Source organism: Numida meleagris, chromosome Z (genome assembly GCF_002078875.1).
Source record: "Numida meleagris isolate 19003 breed g44 Domestic line chromosome Z, NumMel1.0, whole genome shotgun sequence".
NCBI lineage: Eukaryota > Metazoa > Chordata > Aves > Galliformes > Numididae > Numida > Numida meleagris.
Window position 1 is genome coordinate 31,396,395 of NC_034438.1, and position 26,693 is coordinate 31,423,087.

Consider the following 26,693-nt stretch of genomic DNA (forward strand, 5'->3'; position numbering starts at 1 on the left):
TAGAACATGCTGTGCCTAAGGGTAGCTTTCTAACCAACACGGAACTCCGTTAGAACAGTACTGGAGTTTTGTTTGATTGGGATCTAAAATTCAGAATTTCTCATACAGACAGAAATCTACAGTTACTCTTCCAAAATGCTGCTGGGCTTTATATCTATTGTATCAGGATGTCATGGACTTGCAAGAGAAATTGCCTATGCATACTCATTAAAGAATTTATCTAGGAGGTGGGATTTCAAGCAGTGAACAATGCAAAAAGGGGAAGCTGCAGATGTAGCTGTTTTTATCCAGTATTTAAAATCACCATGAAAAAAACACTAATGTACTACATTAAATGTGTCATTTATTTCAATCCCAAACTTCTGAAAATGAAGTAGTTTGAACCAGGCACTGGGTTTGGATTTGCTGCACTTCCTAGGACAATTCTAGCATTGATACTTCCCTTTGCTACTTGTTTTTGTATGTACCCAGCAAAATCAAGAAAAATGACTTGTCTGAAAAAATGATTGAGTCATTTTTCTTCGTTCAAAAAAAAATCAGAAGAATTAGTATACTATTAGCTCTTTGCAGGTACTATATACTTGGGATAAAGTACAAGATCTGGGAGAAAGAGTTGGTGTGAAGTTACTATAAAAGCTTGACAAAAATTAAATACTATCACTGTTAACCATCTTCTGATCTTGGTGGCAGGAACAAAGGCTAATGTTTATCACATGCAGCAATCTTTATTATCAGCTGCTTTTGTAGTTCCTGTCACAAATAAGACTTTCCAGTGAATGCTTTCTGTTTTAGTCATTAGGATTGTATTGATATAACTGATCCACAACACTACCTCTTCTACTCCCATCAGACATATTTACATATTCACATTCACTGAGTAAAGAATATTTTTCATGTCAAACTGAAACATATGTCTATGATAGTTTCAGTGAAAGATCTTGCAGAACAGCTACAGAGTAGCTCATTTCTTATTAACTGCTGAAGATACTGCGTTTTTGTAATACTGTGAAGTGTTGAATGTCGTGGTTATGGCATGCCCGTAATGAGAAGATACTTGAAAGGTACAGCATGCAAAGGCTTTTAATATGCCTTAGCCTAAATACTCACGCAAGATGCCCAACAGGAAACTCTGGCTCTCTTATCTCTATCTGGTGTGCTGTAGTGTAAACTTGACAAAGCATCCTGAAAGGTTACTCTCAGGTCTCATTCTCCCAGTAATGTGTACTCTCCTGTGGTTTTTGAGGGTGAGGGGTATAAAACAAAGCTATGAAATCCCACCAAACTGTTACACTTTGTTGACCAGTCCTGAGTCTTGGAGGTATACCACATTCGACAGAAATACCAACAATATTTCCTCTGGAAAGCACAGAAGTACACTCATTCTCCTGATGGGGTAAAAGCATGCAAATGCTAAGGTATTACACCTTCCAGCTGTAATGCATCCTTTGTTCAAAGTATATTCTTAACTAATCATAAAATCATTGGCTATCCCAAGGTAGAAGGGGCCCACAAGGACCTGTGAGACTAACTCAGGGTTCTACACAGGACCACCCAAAAAAATCAAACCCTATGTCTGAGAGCGTTATTCAAATCCTCCTTGAACTCCAGAAGGCTTGGTGCTGTGACCACTGCCATGTGGAGACTGTTCCAGGACCTGGCCACTCCCAGTGAAGAACCTCTTCCTTACATCCAGGCCGACCCTCTCCCCCGATGGAGCTCCATGCTGTCCCCTCACGTCCTGTCACTGCCATGAGAGAGAGACAGCGCTGCCCTTCCGATCCCCTTGTGAGGAGGTGTAGGTTGCCATGAGGCCTCCCCTCAGCCTCCTCTGAGCTGAACAAACCCAGGAACCTCAGCTGCTCCACATACATCTTGCCGCCTAGACCTTTTTCACTATCTTCACAACCCTTTTTTGGATTCTCTCTGATAGTTTTATGTCTTATACTGTGATGCCCAAACCTGCACACAGTGCTTGAGGTGGTACTGCACCAGTGCAGAGCAGAGTGGGACAAACCCTTCTGAGCTGGCAGTGCTGGGACTGATGCACCACAGAGTACAGTCGACCCTTTTGTCAGCCCAGGCACCCTGTTGACTCACACACAACTTGCCAGAACTCCCAGATCCCTTTCCACGAGCCTGCTCTCCCTCCTTTCAACCTCAAGTCTGTATATATAGCCAGGGGTGCCCTGTCCCAGGTGCACCATCTGGCACTTGTTCCTAGTAAATTTCACGATTGGTGATTGCCCAACCATCTAATTTGTCAAGATCTCTCTGCAAGGCATCTCCACTCTGGAAACAGTCAACATCTCCTCTGAATCTAGATAACCGTCTGGAAGCTTACATAGTACACATTCAAGTCTTTCATCCAGATCATTTATAAAAAGATTGAAAAGAGTTCATTCTAAAATGGACCCCTGGTAATTCCACTAGTTGCAGCCCAACATAACACCATTTACAACCCTTTTTGAGTTTAACCCAGCAGCCATTTGCTCATCTACCATATTATGGGCTGTATGCTGGAAATTTTGTCCAGAAGGACACTGTGAGAAATATTATGAATAGTTTTGCTGAAATAAATAAAAAAAGAAAAAGATTATATCTGCTGGTTTCTTCAGGTCAAATAGATAGGTAATCTTGTTGAAAAAAGAGAAATTTAGTTAAGTGGGACTTGCCCCTCAAGAAACTATTGGCTATGACCAATTACTATGTTGTCTCTCCAGTGTTTTTCATTCACTCCCAGATTTATCTTCTCCGTGATTTTACTAGGCACCAAAGTGAGACTGACAGGCCTGTAATTACTAGCATCTTCTTTCTTTCTTTTACTGAAAACTGGGACATTTGCCAGCTTCCGGTCAACTTGGACCACTTCAGATTCCCAAGACTATTGAAAACTTATTGATAGCTACTACTAATGAAGTGTTGTCGAAGTGACAAAGGCTCAAATACTGAAGACATGAACAAGTGCTAACAACTTTGAAACCTCCCATCTTAAACAAAAAGCTTCCAAAAGTCTATTTATGGATATGAACATCTAACTGCAGGCACTTAAAAGTTTCCACTATAGCAATCTCACCTACGAACAGTTAAAATTTGTTGTAGGTGATCCAAATACTACCTTTACATAAAAAAAAAAAACTTCAATATTTAAACTACTTACCAGAAGATAAAAAAAATGGACAGATCACAAAGCAGATGAGCACAACATTTTTTTCTGAAAGCCTGATTCACTGTTCAAAAATGATTTGCCACTGCAACTTAGGAAAAAATCCCGAGTTAACAACTCAGACTGAATAATGTTAGCATCTCTATCTACATTTAGAAATATATACAATTTCAGGACTAGTAGCTTATCCAAGATTATTTTCCTCCTCTTTTTTTTTCTGAAATAAGCAGCATCTGTTTTTTTTTTTTTTCCCCTCCCATTTATGATCATCATTTTCAGTGGGAGAAGAAGGTTATTTAACACTGTGGTACATTTTAGCATAAGAAAATGAAAACATATGGCAAAAAGTTAAGAAGCTCAATCTATGTAGGCATCATCTTCCATTAGTAGGTTTACTGCTCTCAAGTGTTAGAAATGTATCAGTCTAACCTGCTACTGTCAGCATTTTCCTGAATACCAGCTGTGCAACTTCACAAGGTAACACATAACCCTATCAACAGTGGCTGTGAACTAAAATGCATTAAAGACAAGACCTACGCAACTGTAGAGGAAGATGCAGTCTCCAATTTCAAAAGAAATAAAACCGTTTATATACATACTGCAGGTGTTGAACATGCTGAGTACAGCAGTGTTCACAGTTTCAATAGCATCTGTAAGGAAATAAAAAAATTTTGTCTATACTTAGCAGCTTCAAATGGTGCGTAAGACAGAAGTGCTCCCTACACATGAATATTTTAGATGCTTCAAAAGATTTGCTTTTCAAAAGCAAAAGCAAAAAAAAAAAAAAAGATATACAAAAGCAAAAAAAAAAAAGAAAAGATATATGGTGAGGGAGAAACCACAATCAGCCTTTTCCAAATTTACTATCCATTTGAGATAAGATATACTTTGCAAAACAATATTAAGAACAGTAAGCTCCTCCACATTATTTGCAAGGCAGTACAACAAAGCTTCTTTTCACCACTCCAGAAGAGAATAACACTTTTTAACCATTTTTCCCTTTTTTTGGGGGGATGAGGGGAAAAGGTGGAGCAGGCATGTCCTTGTCTGGGTCTAGAGAATATGCATAATCTTTTATTTTAAAAAGAAACATTAGAGGGTGAAGGGAGAGGGATCCTCAACAGCCACTTCCACCCATAAAATCCAGCAGGGAAATAGGAAAGCAGCCATGTCCGTGATACCTGCTCACTGCAAGGAATTAAATACATGCATTCTCATGAATGCACCATTTCCTGCATTGTCCAGATCCACATAAAAACATGACAGACTCTTCCATTAACACCGCTCAAAGGTTACTGGCAATAAATAAGTGAGAGCTAAGCAAAGTTAAAAGAAAGGAACCGATATCTGAACAGACAGTGGGTTTGAGCCTTTAAAATGCCAGGTGCTTTTGCTCCAACTCTTCAAGTCCCAGAGTTAACATAACCAAAAACTGGAAAACTTAATAGAATTGGGGTCCCGGTATCTAGTACCTTGGAGGAATAACCCCTGTGATAGGAAAGCTGCACTGAATATCACATGATGAAGAAACTAATCATTCTAAACCTGAAAGGTTTATTACCTCTCCTGACCTAGTCCACAGTAGCCAACAAATAGTGGTCACACAACAGCTGTCCTGTCATAAGGACTGAGGGAGATAGTGTGCTTTGAACCAGCAGCATGAGTCACTGCTAAAATTAAAATTCTAGGCTCCATAGCTAGATGTTTTGATCCCTTGTGGAAAGCCCCATGCCCAATGGACTGCTTTTTAAATAGACTGAACCACGATTAATGCTATCTGTTTCAAACAAGCCAAACAATTTCTTATTCACTCCTAGATAGTTTTGGTATCTGGTCTCATTAATTTGCTAAAAAATTATGAGTGAAGATAAAATCCAAATAAAGCAAGCCTTAGTACATGCTCTACAGTTCACATGAAGAACAATATCAATAACTTCTTCTCACTACTTACAAAGTTTGGATTAATTTTTCAAAGCGGAATGAATGATGCTAGCAGACATCAGGAACACGCCTACAACTTTATTTCTTCATCAAAGACACTTCCATTACTTTTTTATTTAGACATAACAGTAGTAATAAAATATATGTATGCTACTTCTGTTACAAATATAGAAACTATTTAAAAGAACTCTGCATACTATAATGTAGGCATTTCTCACTCTAACAGAGAAATAAGTATTGCAGAACAATTTAACAACAACAGTAACTAGTAATGGTACAATCTGTATTCTTTCATCTTAGCCTGTCACAGTGTAACTTCTAGAACAGTCAATCAGACAAAAAGTTGTGGGTTTTTTGTTGTTAATTCAGTTAGAGATAGCTATCAAGTTACTAATACTATTTCACACATACGTCTGTTTTTATTTCTAATACAAATGCTACTCTTTCTTATCTTCTAATAATAGCCTGACTTGTCTGCATTTCAGATAGTTCTCTTAAACAGGACAAATGACATACTGGCTTTCTTGCTATAATTTTTTTGCTAAACAATATGAACGGTCTTGCTGCTACAGGAAGTATACAGCAAATATTAGCAAATAGTTTCACAAAGCACAGTTTTGGGTTTTAAAGAGGATAGTAACTTTTATTAAACTGAAGATGCTGATAAATTTATCAACTGCATTGCTGTCCAAATAACAGCTAAATGGCTGCATCTTATCAGACATCATCTTGCAGTCGTGCCTCTTAAATTATCAACCCCCAAATAATGTTAGTAATTCTTGGTTCTCCTTTTCTCCTCGATGCAGATGCAAGGACCTTCACTGTTGTTTTTCTGCTCCAATCTTTTCCACTGAAGGAAACCTTCAGCCCTCTATTGGCATTCAACTAACTGCTGGTTGTAGCCTTTCTCAGTCCAAGAAGGACTCTTAACTCTGCTGCTATTTAAAATGGCAAGCAACACTTTAATGTTAACTTCTTCCACCTTGGATCCCAGGCATGTCCAAACTGTGACCCACAGGGCACATGAGGCCTACCACAGCTCACAATTCAGCCCACCTTCTTCCCACGATTTAAAGGTGCACATGTCCACACTGTGTCTCTCCTGTACTGAGGACTCCGCATGTGGTCGCAGTACTCCAGGCGAGGCCTCACCAGCGCAGAGTAGAGGGGCAGGATCACCTCCCTCACCTTGCTGGCCGCACTGCTTCAGATGCAGCCCAGAACACTGTTGGCTTTCTTGGCTGTGAGGGCACATTGATGGCTCATGTCCACTTTGTCATCCACCAGTAACCCCAAGTCCTTTTTGGCAGGGCTGTACTCAATCCTTTCATCCCCCATCTCACATTTGTACTGGGGGTTGCCTCAACCCAGGTGCAGGCCTTGCACTCGGATCTGTTGAACCAGAGTTCAACCAAGGTTCCCCTGGGCCCACTGCTCCAACCTGTCAAGGTCTCTCTGGATGGCATCCTGCCCCCTGAGCGTGTCAACCACATCCCAAAGCTTGGGGTTTCAGGATTGCAAAATAAATAAATAAATAAATAAAATCATCAATTCACATTTGCAAGACCATTTGCAGTTGATATAAATACATGACCTGCAAATTTGCAAATGGAATATATAGAGTTGCAATCAGATATTCACCTCAGAAATCTGATCATGTCACTTTATCAGATTTTCACAATCCCCGTTTTAGCAGAGAAAAATATCCTTCACTTCACAATCACACCTTATTCATGTCATTGCTTTTTGTCAGTATGTGCATTTTAAACAATTATAGTCAAGGATGAAGTACAGGAAGAGTAAAATTTCATCCAAAAAAATCTGATGAACACCTTGAGGCCTCACTAAGAATTGTAACCATTGCCATCAAATTATATTGGTATGTTAGTTTCACAAAAAAAAAAGGTCAAATACCCTACTAGTTTTATGGTTCTGTTCTTTCCTCTCCTTTTTAATGTTTTAAGAAAAATATCTAAAATTGTTTTGTTACTGTCATGGTTTTATGATTTTTGTTATTGGTATTTGTATGGGAACTGCTGAGTCATGTCCTGAACCACTGACTGAGCACCTGGAGAAAAGACCCAGTCAGCCCTGGGAGCACAGGTGAAGCCAATTCACCTGTGTGATGAGAAGGGGTGGAGCCTGGCTCCACCCCTCTTAGGCCTCATTTAAGGGCTGACTGCCCCTGAGGAAGGATCTCTTTCTGAAGATCCCTCCTTGGTAGAGGCTTTTCCCTGTGAACCCAGAATCTTCTTATATAGGTGAGCAATCTACTTCCCTTCCCTTATAGCACCTTGCTATCATGCTGGTCCTTCCATTTCTGTTGTAACATCTTTTCCATCAAGTTGGTCCTTGATCGCTACAGTATTCCACATCATAACAACATGTGGAGCACTGGGAGTTAAAGAGTTAATGCTCCAGTTCCATGGATTGTCGATAGCTCCAGGTACATGTCCCAGAAGAGAAGAACTACATCTCCCAGAGGACTGTTCACTGTTCTGTTACCATTTTCCGTTCAGAGGGAAAGATAAAAACTATTTGCAGATCATGAGATGTCCCCTTTTCGATCTTCGAGCTCGTCCCGGCAGCGTCTCTCTCCCTAGCTGTCTTGCCGCCAGCATAAGAGTAAGGCCTACGGTTTTTTGGACACTCTCTATCATTTTATTTATTAGCTTCAATTCCAATTATATTGTATTATATTGTTATTCTGATATCTTATTTAGTAAATTAGTTTGTTTCTCTTTGGATTGTTGGTGCTGTTTTGTTTTTAGGCCCAACTCCCTACCCTTTCTCTTTCTTCCCTTTCCTGGGGTGTGGGTCTGTGGGTCTCACTGCCACATTAGTCATGGAACTGGGCCGAACCAGTCTGTAAACTGTTGACAGTTACTTACATATTAATATTATTGTATATTTTGCAAGGGCTGCTCCAAAAGTAACGTCTCCTATTGTATCATGTTGGCCCATAACATCAGAGGCTGATGTTGATGGTATGGCAGTAAAGGCTGAACTTGCCCAGCAACATTTTGTTGCTGCGTTACAAATAGCAGCAGAGGGGTAGTCTGACAAAATGGCATCTGACATGGAAGTGCCTATGAAGCAGAGGTGTGTCACTGAAATCCTCCAAGCAGAAAAATTTGCACCCACTGATGCTGAGTGACTCTTTCTTAATTGTTATTGAGACCAACAGCGAATGTGAGCACAGTGAGGCGGTGGGAGGTGTGTTTCAGCAGTGGTGACAGTGGATCAGATTGTTATAAGCACAGCATGCAGGCTCTTGCTCATCACTGGCAAAAATGCATAACTAACAGCGGTGACTATGTTCTGTAGCTGCAAATTTGCTCTATCGCATAGTGATATTGTGCTCTTTGTATCTGTTTTCATTTCCATGGAAATAAATAGGAAGAATTACTTTTGGAGCAACCTATATATATATGTGGCCCAAGACAATTCCTATTCACTAAATGCGGCCCAGGCAAGTCAGTGGACACCCATGGATTAACCTACATCCACCTGGCTTTATATGCTGCTAACTAAATCTGTCCTGAGTGGTTTGTTCATGGCTCTCATTCAAGCAGCTCAGAAACTACTGCACTGAGACTGTACTTTATCTTGCACACTGGATGAAGACATCACACATTTCATATTGGGAAAATTTATTTCATACCCAAAAGGCTAGAAAAAACCACTGCTAGGAAAGAAAAGTCTAATCCTTTCAATGCTACGGTTTCTGGGCACTCTGATTAAAGAGGGTAAGTCTCTACTAGCAAGTGGATTTTTCAGCCCTGAGAAGTGCCTTCTACCCAGAAATTAAACACTTCCCCCCTCCTCAAAAACAAACCATCAGACAAACAAAAAAATAAAAACCAACTCTACAGTAAGCCAGACAAAATTCTTTTCTTTTTCGTTTTGGATACAGCAAGGCTTAGGAAATAGGAAATTAGGAAACAGAAGAAAAAAACAATGAAAGACAATTCCCCTTCCCAACTCCTTCTATATTAGTAATACAAATAATCACCTGAGTCCATTAACTGTCTACGTCCACATTACTTACAGAATTCACAGAAAAGGATGAAAAGTATTTTGTAAATGCTTTCTTTCTCCAACCTTATTGTTTTCTGATTACTCCTGCTCATGCCATCTCCATTTTGACTCAGTGACTTTGTAATTTTTCTTATGTATTTCAAATATTCAAAGTATCTTCCAATTTTACTTACAAGTTATCATTATGGTGTATTAGGCAAAATATCCATGTCTTTGCCACAGATGACTTAACTCCGTCCCAGTGGTTTGACAATAAGAGTAACACTTCTACTGCATACAAAAATATGATGAAATGTTATTTTTCTTCAGTGATGTAACACAGTGCTGACAAGTTGGAAGAGCAAGAAGGTTATATAAACATTTCCATTTTCTTTGCTATGTAGAATGTAAATAATATAGTCTTGTTGACACTACACCTTTGGGCAGCCAGTTCATGACAGAACAGTCAAAGTGACTGTTCCTTTTGTTCTTTTCAGGATAGCAACAGCCTCCTCATGGGTCACCCCTTCTAAACTCTGCCCATTCACAGCAATGATTTGATCCCCCCTCTTCAGGCGTCCATCTTCTGCTGCTGCACCCTGAAACAATACAACACGTAATTGTAGACTCATCCATTTCTTTTTCTCCCTCTTACACATCCATTATGGTCTGAATAAGATGAGTTCAGCATACAAATCCTCTTAAACCCTTTTCAGTTGACAATGATTCTACTACAGTCAATCTTAGATTAACCTGCTAGTGTTGCAGTATGTCCTGTGTTCTCTGTGTTTCATGGTACCTAGAAGCTGGACCTATGTGATTTTTATATTTCTTTAAACCTGATGGTCTACCTAATACAACTTTTAAAACTCCAACACAATAAGATTTTCAAGACCTGAAAAAGCTTTCAGCAACTGCTATTAGAAATCTAGTAACCAAAACCCAGTTTTGTACTTTGACTTACCACAGAAGTTTGGGATTCTTGATTACAGTTTTTAATGTCTTGGGGCTCTTCCCTATACCAGAACTCCAAAGCAGAGTCAGTATCCAAACTTCTCCAAAGGTCCAGAATGATTTCAGTTATTATACATTAGTCTAGTTTCCAGACTCTCAATGAAAATTAATAAATGGTCCCTTTTATCACTGCAGAAAAAGTACGTGAATATTTCCTGGTTTTAGAGTTGAAAAAGATTCTGCCATATGCTGTCACATGCATATGGAAATTCTGAGTCTTCCTGTAACTTCAAAAGCTGCAAGAATTTTTTGAACAGAAATTGCACTGGGCAAGAAAAGCTATGAAGAGAACTGTTTACAATCCTTTGGTCAGACTTTAAGAAACTACCTGCTGTGAACTAATAAACGGATCAGCTGAACAAATATATTCTTACCTTTGCAAATACTGTCTTCACATAAATGGGTAAGTCTCCATGAGGACTGCCGTATCCCCCCACAATACTAAAGCCTAGGCCATCTGGTCCTCTATCCAGAGTAATGGTCTTGTACTGAGGAGGTCTAATGAAATAGAAAAGAATATTGCCATGTTATCTAAATTAGTGATTTACATTAGAATGCTGTCAACAAAAAGCATTTCACCTCTCTAGCTAAGCAATGTATCTTCTTCTTCTTTTCCACTGTAAATATGAATGTCTTTGACTATTTTTGCGAATGCAAAATACTAGTTCTGTCTAATGCCCCATTTAAATAAGTATTTCAAATACTTCTTTCATACTGTTTCCACCCAGCTCAGAAGATGGTTACTGGTGCAATGCTGCACTAATGGTGCTTAACGGGTACAAAGAGATCCAATATCAGTATCTCAAATGCTCATAATGATCTCATACTTCAAAAAACCTGAAACCCAAAATTAGACTCATAGTTATGTTGCAAAGTTTAATTGCTTCTCTGATGATTGTGTATTTGTATGTATGTGTTCATACAGCCAATTAATAAGTGCATCTCCATAGGTGTACTTTGACTATATAGACATTTGAAGTTCTATCTTTTGAAGAGTGTAGGTTGCTCCAAAAGTAATGTCTCCTCTTTGTTTCCATAGAAGCTACAGCAAAGAGCACAATAACATTATCTGACAGAGCAAACTCTCTGCTAAAAAACACTATTTTTCAACGTGGTCACTACCTTCAACTACCCATTTTTGCCAGCAATGAACAAGAGTCTGCATGCCACACTGGTAAAAATCTGTACCAGTGGAGGTCACCTACTGTTACCACTACTGAAATGCACCACCCACTGCCTCACTGCACTTACATTCACTGTTTGGTTTCCATAAACATACAGTGTCAATGGATGCCATTTATTCCACATGGAGGAATTCAAGGACACATCTTTCTTTCGTATGCACTTCCGTGTCAGATGCCATTTTGTCAGATTGCCCAGTGCTGCCATCTGTCACATGGCAACGAAATGTAATCGATATTGGCAGGAACATTCAACCTCTACTGCCATACCACCAAAATCTGCCTCTGATGTCATGGGCCAAAATAATAAAACAGGAGGCATCACATTTAGAGCAGCCCTCATACTTCTGGGGAGCTAATGAATCCCATTCTCTCTTCTGCTCCTTAAATGTGATCAAAAATTGATGACGTAATTTGAGGCAACTCTCATTTATATTGCTGTGTTTTGTCATCTACTAGAAGTGGTATACCTCGTACACATGAAAAGTTCAGTGTCTCTTGATATTCTAGTGCTAAAAAGCACATTAAAGAAACCGAAATACCACTGTGGAAAGGACTTCGCAATCTAAACCCGAGTAGAGTCATTTTGGGCATATCAACTAATCTGAGCTGCCAAAGCTCAGTAAAGAAAGATTTATTAGAAGAAATCAAGTCACGTTTTAATTCCAAAGCAGAGCAAAAAAAAGCAGCAGTGAATTGCACCATGGAAAAAATGCAGAATGGGACCTATAAGGTGCCACATATATCAAAGGTGTGATTCACGATTAAGTCAAAGTTGGCTTTTTATGCTGAGTTTCATTCAAAGTAAAAGGCTACAGAGATTGTGTATTATATAGTTACTGACCCTAAATCATCCTGAAAAATGCTTGTTGAAGTTAGTCCTGCAAGTGAAAGACTGGATGTAGGTGGATCCTGCTGCTGACCAGTTATGACACTCACATCTCCTCCAGCTACCACCTAAGGACAGAGTTCAGTAAAATGAGTAAAAAAAAAGTCTGTAAAGTGAAAATGTTGATACTAAAATAATTCACCGTAACAGCTGGCAAAATACTGTTTAGAAAATATTCCAGATAATACTAAAGATTTTTTTTTTTTACCTGTAACTCAATAGTGCCTGAAGCATTTTTTAAGATGCTAACAGCTTGGGAGTGAGTCATGCCCTCAGTAGATGTTCCACAGATGCTAACAATCCTGTCCCCAACCTGCAGAAGAAAATCTTGAAAATGTAACTACTAGTAAAAGGCTTAGTTGCATAGATATATTCATCATTTTCTTTTGATAATAGCAGATTTGAGTATCTGGATTTAGCTAGATTTTATCACTATATCTAGCGACACATAGCAGAAAGAAAGAAATTAGCAACTCATTTTGGTATCTTTCTCTCAAAGACAGAACATTACTGAGAAACATAATGAAGTGATACAAAGGTAGAAAATTTGACATAAAAACTTGCAAATTATTGCTTAGTTGTAGTGTGTTCAGAGTAAAAAAGTAATTTACAGAATGGATCTTAATACTCTATAAACACATAGCACATAATCTGAATACAGAAAGGTTGAAATAGCAGATTATCGTTAAGAGATCGTATGTTTGAACTCAACCTGAAATAACACTGTACATTCTCCAAACAGTATTAGTTAAATTCCACAACCTCTGGTACAGACATACAGTATACATGTAGGTTCTGTGTGAGTTGAGACCTCCTGATTTAACTCAGAATCAAAAAAAGAATTGTCCCTATTTTAAGATAAGCACAGAAAACATGAGGTGTGAAGCAAACTGCAAACATACAGTTACACAAATAACTCATCACTGTAGCTCAGTTGCAGAATTCTGAATCAGATTCCCTATCATGAATTTTTAAAAGCTTACCTCTTCTATGATCCAAGATTGCCTTAGGACTTTCTTCCCAAGTTAGTATCTTTCACCAGCTACCTTTTACCAGGCTACCAACATGACTTACTTCATAGTCAGTGGAAACAGCAAATACTGTTACCACAGCCAGAAGCACTCAAGAGCGTATCATTAAACTGCTACCTTTTTACCCACCTAGCACCCATTGTGCCCACCGTACCCTATTGTGCCCATGTAATTTCCACAACCATCGTAACTGTCTTAGTTTCAGCTGGGACAGAGTTTTTCTTCACAGCACCTGGTATGATGCTATGCTTTGGTTTCAGGAGAAAAATAATGTTGATAACATGCCAATGTTTCTAGTTGTTGCTGAGCGGTGCCCTACAGAGACAAGGATGTTTCAGTTTTCTCAGCTTCTCCTACTGTCCTGCCAGTAAGGGGGCTGCGCCTACAAGCAGCTGGGAGGGGACAGTATCAGGAGAGTCACCCTAAACTGACCAAAGGGATATTCCATACCACATGATATCATGCAGAAAGAAAGCTTTAAAAAGGAGTTCAGGGGGTAGCTGGCCACTGCTTCAGAACTAGCTTGGTATCAGTTGGCAGGTGATAAGCAATTCCTTGTGCATCACTTGTTATATATATGTACAGATATATACAATTATCCTGTTTTCCTTTTTTCCTCTTACTTATCTGTATTTTAGTAAATACTTTTTATCTCAACCCATGAGTTCTACTTTCTTTTTTTTTTATTCCCTCCTCCATCTCACTGGGAGCAACTGGGGTAATGAGCAACAACTTTGGGGTGCTTTGCTATCTTCCAGGTTAAACCACAACACTCATTGTGGTGCCCAAAGTGAGGCTCGAAGGGTTGAGATAACAACAGATCTAACTGGAGAATGTTAACACAGGGTTGCTGTGAGTGTTGTAGTAGTTTGATAATTGCTAGTGATTATGTTAGTTTTTTTTATTATTTGGGGAGCTCTTAGAGAGTCTTCTCATGGAACTATGTTGTTCAGCACCTTGCTCACTGTTTATTTTCCCTGTTGCATTGTTTGTCATCTCTGGGGTTGGATTAAGGTTTTTATTTTGTTATGCTATGTGGCCTTGGCTTACATTATGATAAAATTGCTGGTCAGGAAACTAATATGATGTTTGTACTTGGCACTGCAGTCATCTCTGGGCTTTGGGAACCATACTGTGGAGGCTATTAGTAATTACACTCTTTGCTTTGTCTCCCTGGGGAGCCTGGCTACAGAGGAGAAAGAGGAGGATGTTTTCTAGCAGTTCCTCAGCCTCCCTTTCTCCTTCACTTTTCCTTCTTCCCCCAGACTAGTTACAATAGCTCTTGAGAATTTTGAATATCTCTGGGATGTTCAAACCAGTGTGTTCCTATTGCTATGTGTCGTGAATGTGTTTCAGATTTTGTTAAAGATTAACAACTTTTTTACAAATATCATCCAGAGATTTGCCCCAAGACTGGATAGTTATGAGTGGCAGGGAGTGTAGGATGGTATGGGCAGGTGCGTAGAGCAGTGGGCACCCCGAGTGGTTTTGAACTTCACCCCTGAACAACTGCAGAAACCTGAAAAAACAGTAGAATATTTGGAAAAGGTCTGCTGTCACTCTGTCAATTCTAGAGAGGCACAAATCACTGCAGCATGCTGGGGACGGGCCCCTGCCTACTGAGTTCCGTTCAACACTACTCAGTACGCACAAGGGGAAAAGACTACCTCTGGATCTGGAGCAACTGCTTCAACATCCATGACACACCCTGAGGCAGCCCCAATCCCTGCAACAGGTCCTGTGGTTGCTCCAAGCATTGCAACAGACACTGTGGCAGCTCCAACCCCTGTGACGGACCCCACCTTAGCTCTAATCTGACAGACCTTGCAGTTACTCTAGCCTTTCTGGCAGGCCCTGAAGTTGCCACAGACCCTTGCAACCAGCACTATGGTAAATCCAATCCCCGTGACAAGCTCCACAGTTCAACCAGTGCCAGTATCACTTCCTATAAGATGAAAAAATGTTAATGAAAGTCAGATCCTTTAGCAAGGAGAGAAGCTCTTGCTAGGTTAGAAGAAGGTGAACATGAATTGGGACCATCTCAAAAACAGGAGGAGGAAGAGAAAGAAACCATCCGATCCGTAACACTGAGTGAGGCAAGATATGTGAAAAGATCGTGGCCATCGGCCAGGCAAGTATAACGCTATATAGCTGCTCTGGTGCTGGGACAGTGGGGCCAATAGCCTGGACTTACCAGGCAGTGAAGCCAAGCAGCTGGGGTCTCTTTCTAGGGAAAGTAGCACTGACAAAGCAATTGGAAAAGATACACAGTCTTTCACCCTATGGCAGTGACTCTTGTCACCTGGGAAGGAAAGATATCCCTTCATGGAAGACCCAGTACGTTACTCAGCCAAATGGCCCACCATGGAGAAAGGTATCCAGTACATGAAGAAATTTGCTGTGGTAGGGATGATGTACGATATTAGCTTGGATGATGATACGCTATCCCAAAATCCAGGTGACATCACAGGTACATGACCTATGTGGTGGAGAGCTGTATGGAATGTGCCACCATTGTCTGCCAGCATCCTTGCAGGAGTGAACTGGAAAGATAACGAAAAATCAACGGTGGATGGATGACGTGGATAGCCTACTTTTACAATATGAAGATAATCTCTTTTCCTCCCTACAGGCCTGTGTCACAGATGTGGTTAAACTGGTTCAACAGCTCAAAGAAGAAGAAACTGGTTCAATGGTACAAACCAATTCCTCATCCATTAGAAGTAAGCATTCCTCTCCTCAAGAGAGAGGATATAATAGTGGGTACATAACACATGCCGTCCTGTGGTTTTACCTACATGACCATGCAGAGGAAGTGGGATGGAAAACCCGTGCTGACTCTGGAGGCATGGGTACATGAGTTAAATGTGAAAACAATCACAAGAGAGGGTTCTTCCAGAAAAATGGCAGCTTCAGTTTCCAATGGACAGTCTTCTAATCAGAGTAGATGGTCTGATCTTATTTCTGTGGTTAACAATGAGCTTTCTGTTTTTCATACATAAGAAGTGAGTAATGAATACAATAACGAGAACTAGAGGTGCCCTGCCTCCATCCATGTGGAAGAAAAGGACAATAGGGTTTACTGGACTTTGTGGATTCAATGGCCTGGAATACTGCCATATTAAAAACACAGGAATAAAAGGCTCTAGTGGACACAGGTGCACAGTGTACTCTAATGCCATCAAGTTATAACGGAACTGAACCCATCTGTATTTTTGGAGTGATGGGGAGATCCCAGGAGCTAACTGTACTGGAGGCTGAAGTGAGCCTAACTGGAAATGAACGGCAAAAGCATCCCACTGTGACCAGCCCAGAGGCTCCATGCATCCTTGGCACAGACTACCTCAGGAGAAAGTACTTTCCCCTCATCCTGTCACTACATGCCCTTATTAAAAGTCCCTCCCCTGCTCTCCCGCAGGCTCCCTTCAGGTACTAGAAGGCCACTGGAACCTTCTCTTCTCCATGCTGAAGGGCCCCAACTATCTCAGACTGTCCCCACAGACAAGGTGCTCAAGCCCTAATCATCCTCCTGGCCCTCCTCTGGAGACACTCCAACAGCTCGGTGATCTTCTTGTGCTGGGGGGATCAGAACTGGATGCAGTACTCCAGGTGGCGTCTCACAAAAGCAGAGTAGAGGGGCAGAATCACCTCCCTCGACCTGCTGGTCATGCTTCCCTTGATGCAATCTAGTATACAGTTGGCCTTCTGGGCTGCAAGCAGACACTGCCAGCTCATGTTGAGTCTTTTATCAGCTGACATCCTCAAAAATCCTTCTCCTCATGGCTGCTTTCAAGCCATTCTCCAGCCTGTATTTGTGCTTGGGATTGCCCCAACCCAGATGCAGGACCTTGCACTTGGCCTTGTTGAGCTTCATGAGGTTGTCATGGGCCCACCTCTCAAGCTTGTCCAAGTCCCTCTGGATGGCATCCCTTCCCTCTAGTGCGTCAACTGCATTACTCAGCTTGGTGTCATCTGCAAACTTGCTGATGGTGCACTCAATCCCACTGTACATGTCACCTACAAAGATGTTAAGTAGCACCAGTCCCAGCACTGACCTCTGAGGAACGTCACTTGTCACCAGTCTCCACTTGGACATCGAGCTGCTGACCACAAATCTCTGAGTGTGACCATACAGCCAATTCCTTATCTAGCAAGTGGTCCATCCATCGAATCCATTTCTCTCCAATTTGGCAGCCAGGATGCCATGCGGAACAGTGTCAAACACTTTCCACAAGTCCAGGTAGATTATGTCAGTTGCTCTTCCTTTATCCACTGACACTGTAACTCCATCACAAAAAGCCAGGAAGTTTGTCCAGGCATGATCAGTCCTTGGTGAAGCTGTGCTGGTTCCCACCAATCACTGACCAATAGTGTGGGGCAACATGGAAGAAGTTTTTGAGAAAGAGAAGAAAATAATTCAAATCCTTCTGAAAGCCAGTTTTGCCATAAAGCAAAGGTCAAGAGGCCTACACAGGAGATCCAGTTCTTAGGAATAAAATGGCAAGACGGACGTGATAAGATCCCAATGGATGTGATCAATTAAATAACTGCTGTGTCTCGCACTGGTCGCACAATGGGCTCAAATAAGGAATTCCAGGAATCTTAGAGGTGATTATGGACTGGGCTGAAGGCAAAGATCTCAGAATATCACCAGAGGAGGAGGTGATGCACACTGAAGAGATTCCACTATATAATAAACTGCCAGAAAATGAGAAGAAACATGCCTTGTTCACTTATGAGTCCTGTTGTAATGTGGGAAAGCATCAGAGGTGGAAAGCTACCCTCTGGCGCCCTACTCAGTGAGTTACAGAAGCTACTGAAGGAAAAGGTGAATTGAGTCAATTTGCAGAAATGAAGGCCATTCAGATGGCTTTAGATATTGCTGAACAAGAGAAGTGGCACTGCTCTACCTCTGTACTGACTCCTGGATGGTAGCAAATGCTCTGAGGATGGTTACAGCAATCAAAGCAGAACAACTGGTATCACAGAGGCAAACCCATCTGGGCTGCATCAAGGAAAGATATTGCTGCTTGGATAGACCACATGGTTCTAAAAGTATGTCAGGTAGATGCCCACATAACCAAGAACCAGGCCACTGAAAAACAGGAGCATAAGGCTGCTAGAATTGAAGTGGCTCGGGTAGATCTGGACTGGCAATGTAAGGATGAATAATTTCTAGTTCAGTGGGCCCATGACATCCCAAGCCATCAAGAAAGAGATGCAACCTATAGATGGGCTCAGGATCAAGAGGCAGACTTGACTATTGAACAGGTTATCCGTGAATGTGAAACACGTGCTACAATTAAGGAAGCCAAGTGGATAAAGCCTCTCTGGTATGGAGAACAGTGCCTGAAATATAAATACAGGGAGGCCTGGTAGGTGGATTATATCACACCCTCACAAACTCACCAAGGCAAGTGCCATGTGCTTACAATGGAAAATCCTGTGCCCCATGCCACCACCTGAAATACTAATCTGAGCCTTGAAAAGAAAGTCTTGTGGAGACACGGCATCCCAGAAAGAACTGAGTCAGAAAACAAGACGCATTTCTGAAACAACCTCGTAAACATGTAAGCCAAAGACCATGGCTCTGAGTGGGTATATCACACCCCTCATCATGCACCAGCCTCTGCTAAAATTCAATGATAAAAGGGACTGTTAAAGACTATGCTGAAAGCAGTGGATGCCCATTTGTGGGACTGTTCTTGTTCAAGGACCTGGGTGCACTTGGTGGGTTAATGTAGAAAGATGGGGACATCCATTATGTACCTCGAGGCAGATGCTGGTGAGAACAGCCAATATTTTGAAATATATGATATTAAATGCTACATAATACTGCATGTAATAACTACTATGGTTGTTATATACCTTATAAACATTATTACAGTAAGAATCACTTAAGTTAAAGAAGAATGAATTCTGATGGAGCCAGAACTAGCTTCAGCATGCAGTAATCCAACACATGAATCATCCCTCCAGCACTGAAACTGCAGCATTAATGATTAACTTACCCTGAGTTTCTGAGTCTGAGCTGCAACTCCATTAGGATGCATCATGGCAATAAATATAGGAATATCTCCAAGAGGACTTCCTACACCTCCAGCAATACTCACTCCTAGTGAATCTGCTGGGCCCTGATGTTGTCATGAAAAAAAAAAAAAAGGTTAAATTTTTCTGGATGGAAAAATACATGCAGAATTGTAGGCTTATCATACAAATCCTATCTTATGAAAATCAGAATGACTTTGTCTCAAGCCATTTTTGAAAGTTAATACATTTAAGGAAAGTACAGAGAGCGCAGTATTTAGTTCTTCCTATCAGTGGCAGGTGATAATTTGCTGGCTCACCTGTATTTTTTTTCTAGCCAAACTGAATACTAACAGAAATCAACATGTCTGGGCAAGGAAAACTGTACACATGAGACTGATTGTCTTTTATTTTTAATCTCCTAGTATAGGCCTCCTAAAGATCAGAACAAAACTAGCTATTCATTGCTGTAAAACAATCAGCTACCTAACCACCAAAACGGCTATCATAAACTGATATTAACAGATTCTACTGCATAAGGAGAATAGCTAAACACAATCCTGCAATCAAGGAAACCAGATACCAGGCACAATCAGATAAAACAGACATGTTTTAGACAATCAGAAATAGTCTGCAGCTTAGCTCTCATGCTCCTATAAATAACAAAAGTCAAGTGAATTTCAGTAGAAGAGCTGGCAGCTGTCATGTAAAAGCCTACCCATTAAAAATACGTGTCAAGACAAATACAAAATCCAAAACAACAGACTTGCAAATTTAGTACAGCTCCCATGTCTTCACTAAAACTCACTCTGGATTTAACTCCAGATTTTACTAAAAGTAGAACTAGGTCCCATTACCTCATATTATAATTCTCTTTCCCTTTGCTTTAAATTTGATGGTGTAAGTCACACTTATTTTACATAAAAATAAAAGCATTGGAGATCACACTGTAAAAAAATTAACTATTACCACACCAATTCCTATAACTTACCTTTTTTATTTCAACTGTTCTTAGTCCCTGTATTTCAGAATCTGCTGTCAAAAGATTAAAAAGAAAAGGTGAATGATCATGTTAAGAAAATTTTTGTATTAAAGTTGTCTAAAACACTCCAATGGTTCCTAGCTTTTTGCTATTTTATTGTAAGTTTTTTAAAGTTTTTGAAATTAGTCATTAACTAATAGGATTGAAATACTATTAATAACAGTAAGATTGAAATACAGAACAATCTAGAACAGTTGAAAAAGCTATTCATTCTATTCTAAAAATGTTTGGAGCAAGATTGCTAGGTAATCCCCAAAGAGAATAGAAAAATTATTATTTGATAGCAGTACTTGGGCCAGAAGTCACTTTGTTGTATATTTGATCACTAGAGATCTATTCCACATCTGTTCCACAAGAGCTGCTTGTATTTTATTATGTCAGCCCATGATGTCAGAGGCAGACAGTGGTGGTACGGTAATAGAGGTCAAACCTTCCCACCAATATTATCGATTACATTTTCTTGCCATGTGACAGATGGCAGCAGAGGGGCAGTCTGACAAAATGGTGTCTGACATGAAAGTGCATAAGAAGAAAAGGTGCAGGATTGAATTCCTCCATGCAGACAAAAAGGCACCCACTGACTTTCACTGATGCTTACTGAACGTTTATGGAGACCAAACAGTGGATGTGAGCACAGCGAAGCAGTGGGTAGTGCACTTCAGCAGTCATGACCACAATGTGAAAGACAAGCCACATTCTGGATAGCCATGCACAGCTTTCACATCAGAAAATGCTGATCAGCTGATCCGCACAAATTGGCCAATTACAACCAGGGAACTGTATATGGAGCTGACTATCAGTTTCACTGATGGATGGAAGGGATGGTGACAAAGTTGGAATATGGCGAAGTTTGCAACAGGTGAGTCCCATAAATGCTCACAGGAATAGAAAGAACATAATATGCAAATTTGTCAGGATCTATGGAACCAATATGAGGATGAAGGTGACAGTTTCCTGGATCACAACATTACAGGTGACAAGATGAGGCACTCTGTGGAACACCAACATGTAAATTCTCCACTGAAGAAAAAAATTCAAGACACAGCCCTCAGCAGGTAAGGAGATGTGGACAGACTTCTGGAACAGAAAAGGGGTGATCCTTCTAGATTTCCTACAACCCAGACAAACCATCAACTCTGACAGCTCCATCACAGTGCTGACTAAGCTGAAGGCTCAAACTTCCACAGTCAGGCCAGAGCAGAGGACAACTTTTCTCTTGCAACATGACAATGCCAGACCCCATACAAATTTGATGACCATGGAACACGTTCCCAATCTTGGCTGGACTGTTGTACCATACCCATCGTATAGTCCAGATTTGGTGCCTTGTGATTTCCATATGTTCAGGCCAGTGAAGATGGACTGTATGAGCAACATTTTCCGAGTGACAATGCAATCATAGCCGCTGTGAAATAGTGGGTCACTTCCACTGGTGCAGATTTTTACATTACTAGACTATTAATGTTGGCAACTACATTGAAAAATAATGTTTTGTAGCATAGAATTTGCTCTATCAAATAGTATTACTGTGTTCTTTATATCCATTGTAGTTTCCATGGAAAAAAAAAGGAGGCATTATTTTTGGAGGGACCTATATAATTAAACTACACAGTACCCAGAACTGACCAAGTATTTCCCAAAAATGAGACAGAGAGACAAATTATTCAATATACTCAGATTAAATAAAAAATTCTGGGTAAACTTAGATTCTCATCATCTAAACTGATGGTGCAACCTGTTAGTTTCTTTTACAAGTAATTTGAAGAGATATACAATGTACAGTATAATAACCACTCCTGTGGCATTTTAATGACACTTTCAAGTCTACAGTATATAACAATGTGTTAGAGAATATCTCATTTACCAATTCACAGATATAAACTAGAGAAAGGACCAATGAAATCTTACTGGTATTCTTCTTCAGACTGCTTTCAAAGACCTCAGGTGTGCTGGAAACAGAAGCTGGAATGCTGAAGGACGAGAGACTGCCACTTCCTTCACTGACCTAAATACAATGTTAGACAGAGATTATCGACCTGCTTCAGACTCTCAGATTTTTTCATCAAAATTATATGCCACTATATTCAGTGTATTTTACTGCACTTTACTGCTACTTGTTCTGTGCATAGTTAAAGCTGACACACCAAACCTCTATATATTTCTTGGACACTACATAGCTCCTTGTTTGAAACATCATTAGAACAACAGAGATTGCATGACTACAACCCCATGAAGTTTTACTTTCAAAGGCTAGACTGTTCCCTTATTTCCACACATTTCAATCAGTTAACAGAGACCATCTGGAGCAAAAGATAGACACTACTGTCAAGGTAGGGAGACAATACAAAAGGCAGAACGTTATGCATCCCCACATGTATCCCATGTTCTTCCAGACATTCCATCAACTAAAACTTAGACTGGGCTCTCCACTCAGGTTCACCTACACATTTCTTAAAAATTTACACTACACCTGCAGTACAACATAAAGGAACAACATAGCTCACTCCGACACTCTTCAAAACATTCAATATGGTAAGCCTCCTCTTACTCAACAGCATAGATTAAGACCACCCGTATGTTTTCATCTGAATTGACATTATCCCTTTTTGAAGAGAGACATTTCAGTCCTTATCCAGTTTTAACCTACTCACTTCAAGCTTCATAAAGAAAAAGTCCTTGTTTAATTATATTTATCTTCAGCCATTGATCTGCTTACCCAATTTATAACTACAAAAAGTTCTAAGGTAACTTGTGAATTTTCAGACGGAAATCCTGATAGAAAGATCTGTAGAGAATCACAGTGAGAGCTGCTACCCCATGAAACATGCATTCAAATGCAGAAACTGACGTGAGCTGTAATACTCTATCATTAAACCGACTATAAAATAAACAAACTTAGGACAAGTCTAATGACAAGAGTGCAGATTTCCTGCTTTGGTGACCAAGATTATGGTAAGAATATGAAAGGAGTGGAGAAATTCACTAAGTTTACTAGAACAACACTCCACTGCACTCCTAAGGTAATATAGAGATTTGATGTCCACTCAAATTTGTTCTCGTATCGGTGACAGTAACGGCTGTCCCTGCTTCACAAGCTAGAGTCCTAAAAATCATATTAGACAACACAGCAGAGATATTTTTGGAGTGAACTCTTGGCTGGATCGTGTATTTAACAGATATAATTAGCTAAAGCGAACATATAAAGCAGCTAACAAAAATGTGTGAAGTATGCAGAATCATAAAATGGCTTGGGTTGGAAAAGAACTTAAAGATCAATTACTTCCAACCCCCTGCTGTGGGCAGGGTTGCCAACCTCTAAATCATACACTAAAACAGGCTGCCCAGGGCCCCATCCAACCTGGCCTTGAATGCCTCCAGGGATGGGACATCCACAGCTTCTCTGGTCAACCTGTTCCAGCACCTCACCACCCTCCGAAAGAAAAACTTTCCTGTAACATCTAATTTAAGCCTGAATTTCCTACTTTTATTCATCTTGGATCAGGTGTGTGGAAAATCACTGTCATCATAAAACCAGTTCTTTTTATTTTGCTTTCATTATTCAACCACATTTTACTTCTTCCAAACTAAGTGGTTTCACAGTTACAAACCTGGCTGCTCTGGGATGTTCTCCTCTCAGAGTGGAATGGGCCAGCTTTTATTCTTCCAACCTCTAGTCTTACTGTACCTAATGAACACTGAAGAAAAAGTTATGATTCATCTCTTGTACACAGAACATTAAAGCTTATGACAATATTTATTTCACTTGGTAGAAGAAAAAATAGGGACAGAGGATAAAATATAGGGTTAACAATCCTATATAATGAGAACTGTACAGACAAAGATCATGGTAGAATCAGAAACATATCAACTGTGATTGAATGATATCATTGGTAGGGTAGTATAATATTCCAGTACAGACGCAAAGACTATACAGAAGCCCAGTTCAGTTACCTTTTCTATAATAAGTAGTTTTGGCTTCTAAATAGTAATGTCAACACGTACTTTCAAGATTACATTTTTCAAAGAACTATAATAGTGGAGTATTTTCACAATAAGCAGAACAGCAATACAGAACCTCAAAGTATTAATATTTCTGCTGATATAGAATCATAAAATTATAGAAGCTGTAGGGACCTCTGAAGGCCATCTAGTCCAACTCCCCTGCAATGAACAGGGACATCCACAGCTAGATCAGGTTGCCGAGGGTCTAATCCAGCCTTGTCCAGGGACAAGGCATCAACGACATCACCAGGCAACCTGTTCCAGTGCCTCATCACCCTCACCACATGCCTCACCCTCAGGATGGGGCCCTGGGCAGCCTGGTCTAGTATTAGATGTGGAGGTTAGTGGCCCTGCCTGTGGCAGGGGGGTTGGAGCTTGATGATCCTTGAGATCCCTTCCAACCCACAACATTCTATGATTCTATGATTCTACGATATGATTCTACATCTGACTCCCATCAGGGACTAGGGTGATATGGATTGTTTGTACATTGCAAAATCTACCATTAAGCACTGAGTTCTTAACTGTACTACTAGGTATTCATACATCTGCATGAAATGCATATCTCAGAACAAAATTCACTATGCAATCAACCATTTCGAAACCAAGACTTTGATAACATACGTAAGGGGGCATCTCAAAAAACCTTTAGAAAACTGCACTTCTAAAATGATACAAGCAGTGTTAAAAAACATCTAGTTGCAGTAAAATTGAATATAGAAATTTGAAAGCATTTTTGCTATTTTGCTTTTCCCTCCTTCTTCCAGTGGGGAAGTTTTTACTATGAATCTGTGTATCCATGGAACCAAATAACTTACTCTTACAGAAGTCTGACTTTATTTAACATGACTTAATTATATTACCCTAAGAAAGGTTTATAAATATGTCAGAAAATTCACAGCAAGAAACTAACAACAGAACTTACCCATTCATACAGAATTTCCAAACTCCTGTAGCTAGCATATCTTATAAATATTCTATAGAGGTGACATTAGAAGAGATTTATTATTAAATTGCCTTTTTTTTTTTTTTTCCCCAAATAATGTCATAAAAACATGTACTGGAAAAGACTGGATAAGGGCTTAGGCAAAAGCAGTCTTTCTTGATTGCTTGAACAGGCTTACATTAAACCATACAGAAAACTGAGGAAGTAATCTGTGTACCTAAAATTACCACATCCTCATGTAAAATGCAGATCTACAAATGAGATTTAAAAGTTATTATGTGTGAAGGTGAGAGGTAATACTTTCCACCTGAACTTGTAATTAAGTGAACTCACATTCTATTATGACTTTGTCTTTTATCCTGGAGTCCCCTGTGTGACAAACCCTGTAGTCAAATGAGGAAGAAAAAATATCAACTTTTTACACATCCTCCTCTTCTGGAGAAGAGGAGGCTTAGAGGTGACCTCACTGCTCTCTATAACTACCCGAAGGGAGGTTGTAGTGAGCTGGGGGTTGGCCTCTTCTCTCTTGTAACTAGCAACAGGACGAGGGGGAATGGCCTCAAGTTGCACCAGGGTAGATTCAGGCTGGACATTAGGAAATACTACTTTTCCAAAAGAGTGGTCAGGCGCTGGAATGTGCTGCCCAGGGAGGTGGTGGTGTCACAGTCCCTGGAGGTGTTCAAGAAAGGTTTAGATGTTGTGTTGAGAGACATGGTTTAGTGGGTTTATATTGGTGGTAGGTGGATGGTTGGAGGGGATGATCTTGTAGGTCTTTTCCAACCTAGCTAATTCTATGATTCTGTATTTTAAGGATACTTAAAAAACAAAACTAAACAACACTGTAAGAACAGGGGGCATTTTCAGCTTAAGGACACATTCTGGTGGTTTTAAAGCAGTTGAAGTACATTTAGATTTTCCAAAGATTGTAAATAACTTAACAAAATACATGCTAGGCAATACGAGACAGTTACCTCTAGATCTAACTCTTGTGAATGGAAGCAGAGTGGACACTTGAACTAAAAATGATAATTGCCTGTGTTTGAGTTTACTACATTTGTACTTTGTGAACGAAATAGACTGTTAATAATAACACACCTGAGGTATTTTAAAAGTCACATTTCTCAGGACTACAGCAATTACTTTCAAGTATTACTGAGTGGGATGAAGTATCTAAAACTTCAGTATAGAAATTATAAGTGGAACTGTGAATGTTCAATTGTATACTCCAAAATGTTACTAACAAAAATAAAAAAAAAACTCTCCAAGTAAAATGGTACTTTAATCATAAAATCAGAATGGCTTGGGCTGGAAGGGACCTCAAGGATCATCAAGCTCCAACCCCCCTGCCGCAGGCAGGACCTCCAACCTTCACATCTAATACTTGACCAGGCTGTCCAGGGCCCCATCCAACCTGGCCTTGAACACCTCCAAGGACAG

At 40.1% G+C, this 26,693-nt stretch overlaps 1 protein-coding gene across 11 annotated transcripts in view; it reads right to left on the reverse strand.

Annotated features, from left to right (window-relative positions):
• Positions 8,975-26,693, reverse strand: part of MPDZ (multiple PDZ domain crumbs cell polarity complex component) — a 106,412-nt gene continuing 88,693 nt past the window's right edge. For 10 of the 11 annotated variants that reach the window (XM_021380073.1, XM_021380069.1, XM_021380063.1 and 7 more), the window contains 8 exons: positions 23,917-24,003; positions 22,217-22,313; positions 20,258-20,301; positions 19,251-19,373; positions 12,417-12,521; positions 12,164-12,276; positions 10,513-10,636; positions 8,975-9,723 (listed from right to left, as the gene is read on the reverse strand). In XM_021380073.1, coding sequence (XP_021235748.1) covers positions 9,577-9,723; positions 10,513-10,636; positions 12,164-12,276; positions 12,417-12,521; positions 19,251-19,373; positions 20,258-20,301; positions 22,217-22,313; positions 23,917-24,003 — 840 coding nt within the window. In that variant the 3' untranslated portion in view covers positions 8,975-9,576. The remainder of the gene's footprint in view (positions 9,724-10,512; positions 10,637-12,163; positions 12,277-12,416; positions 12,522-19,250; positions 19,374-20,257; positions 20,302-22,216; positions 22,314-23,916; positions 24,004-26,693) is intronic. The other variant, XM_021380066.1, reaches the window with a different exon arrangement.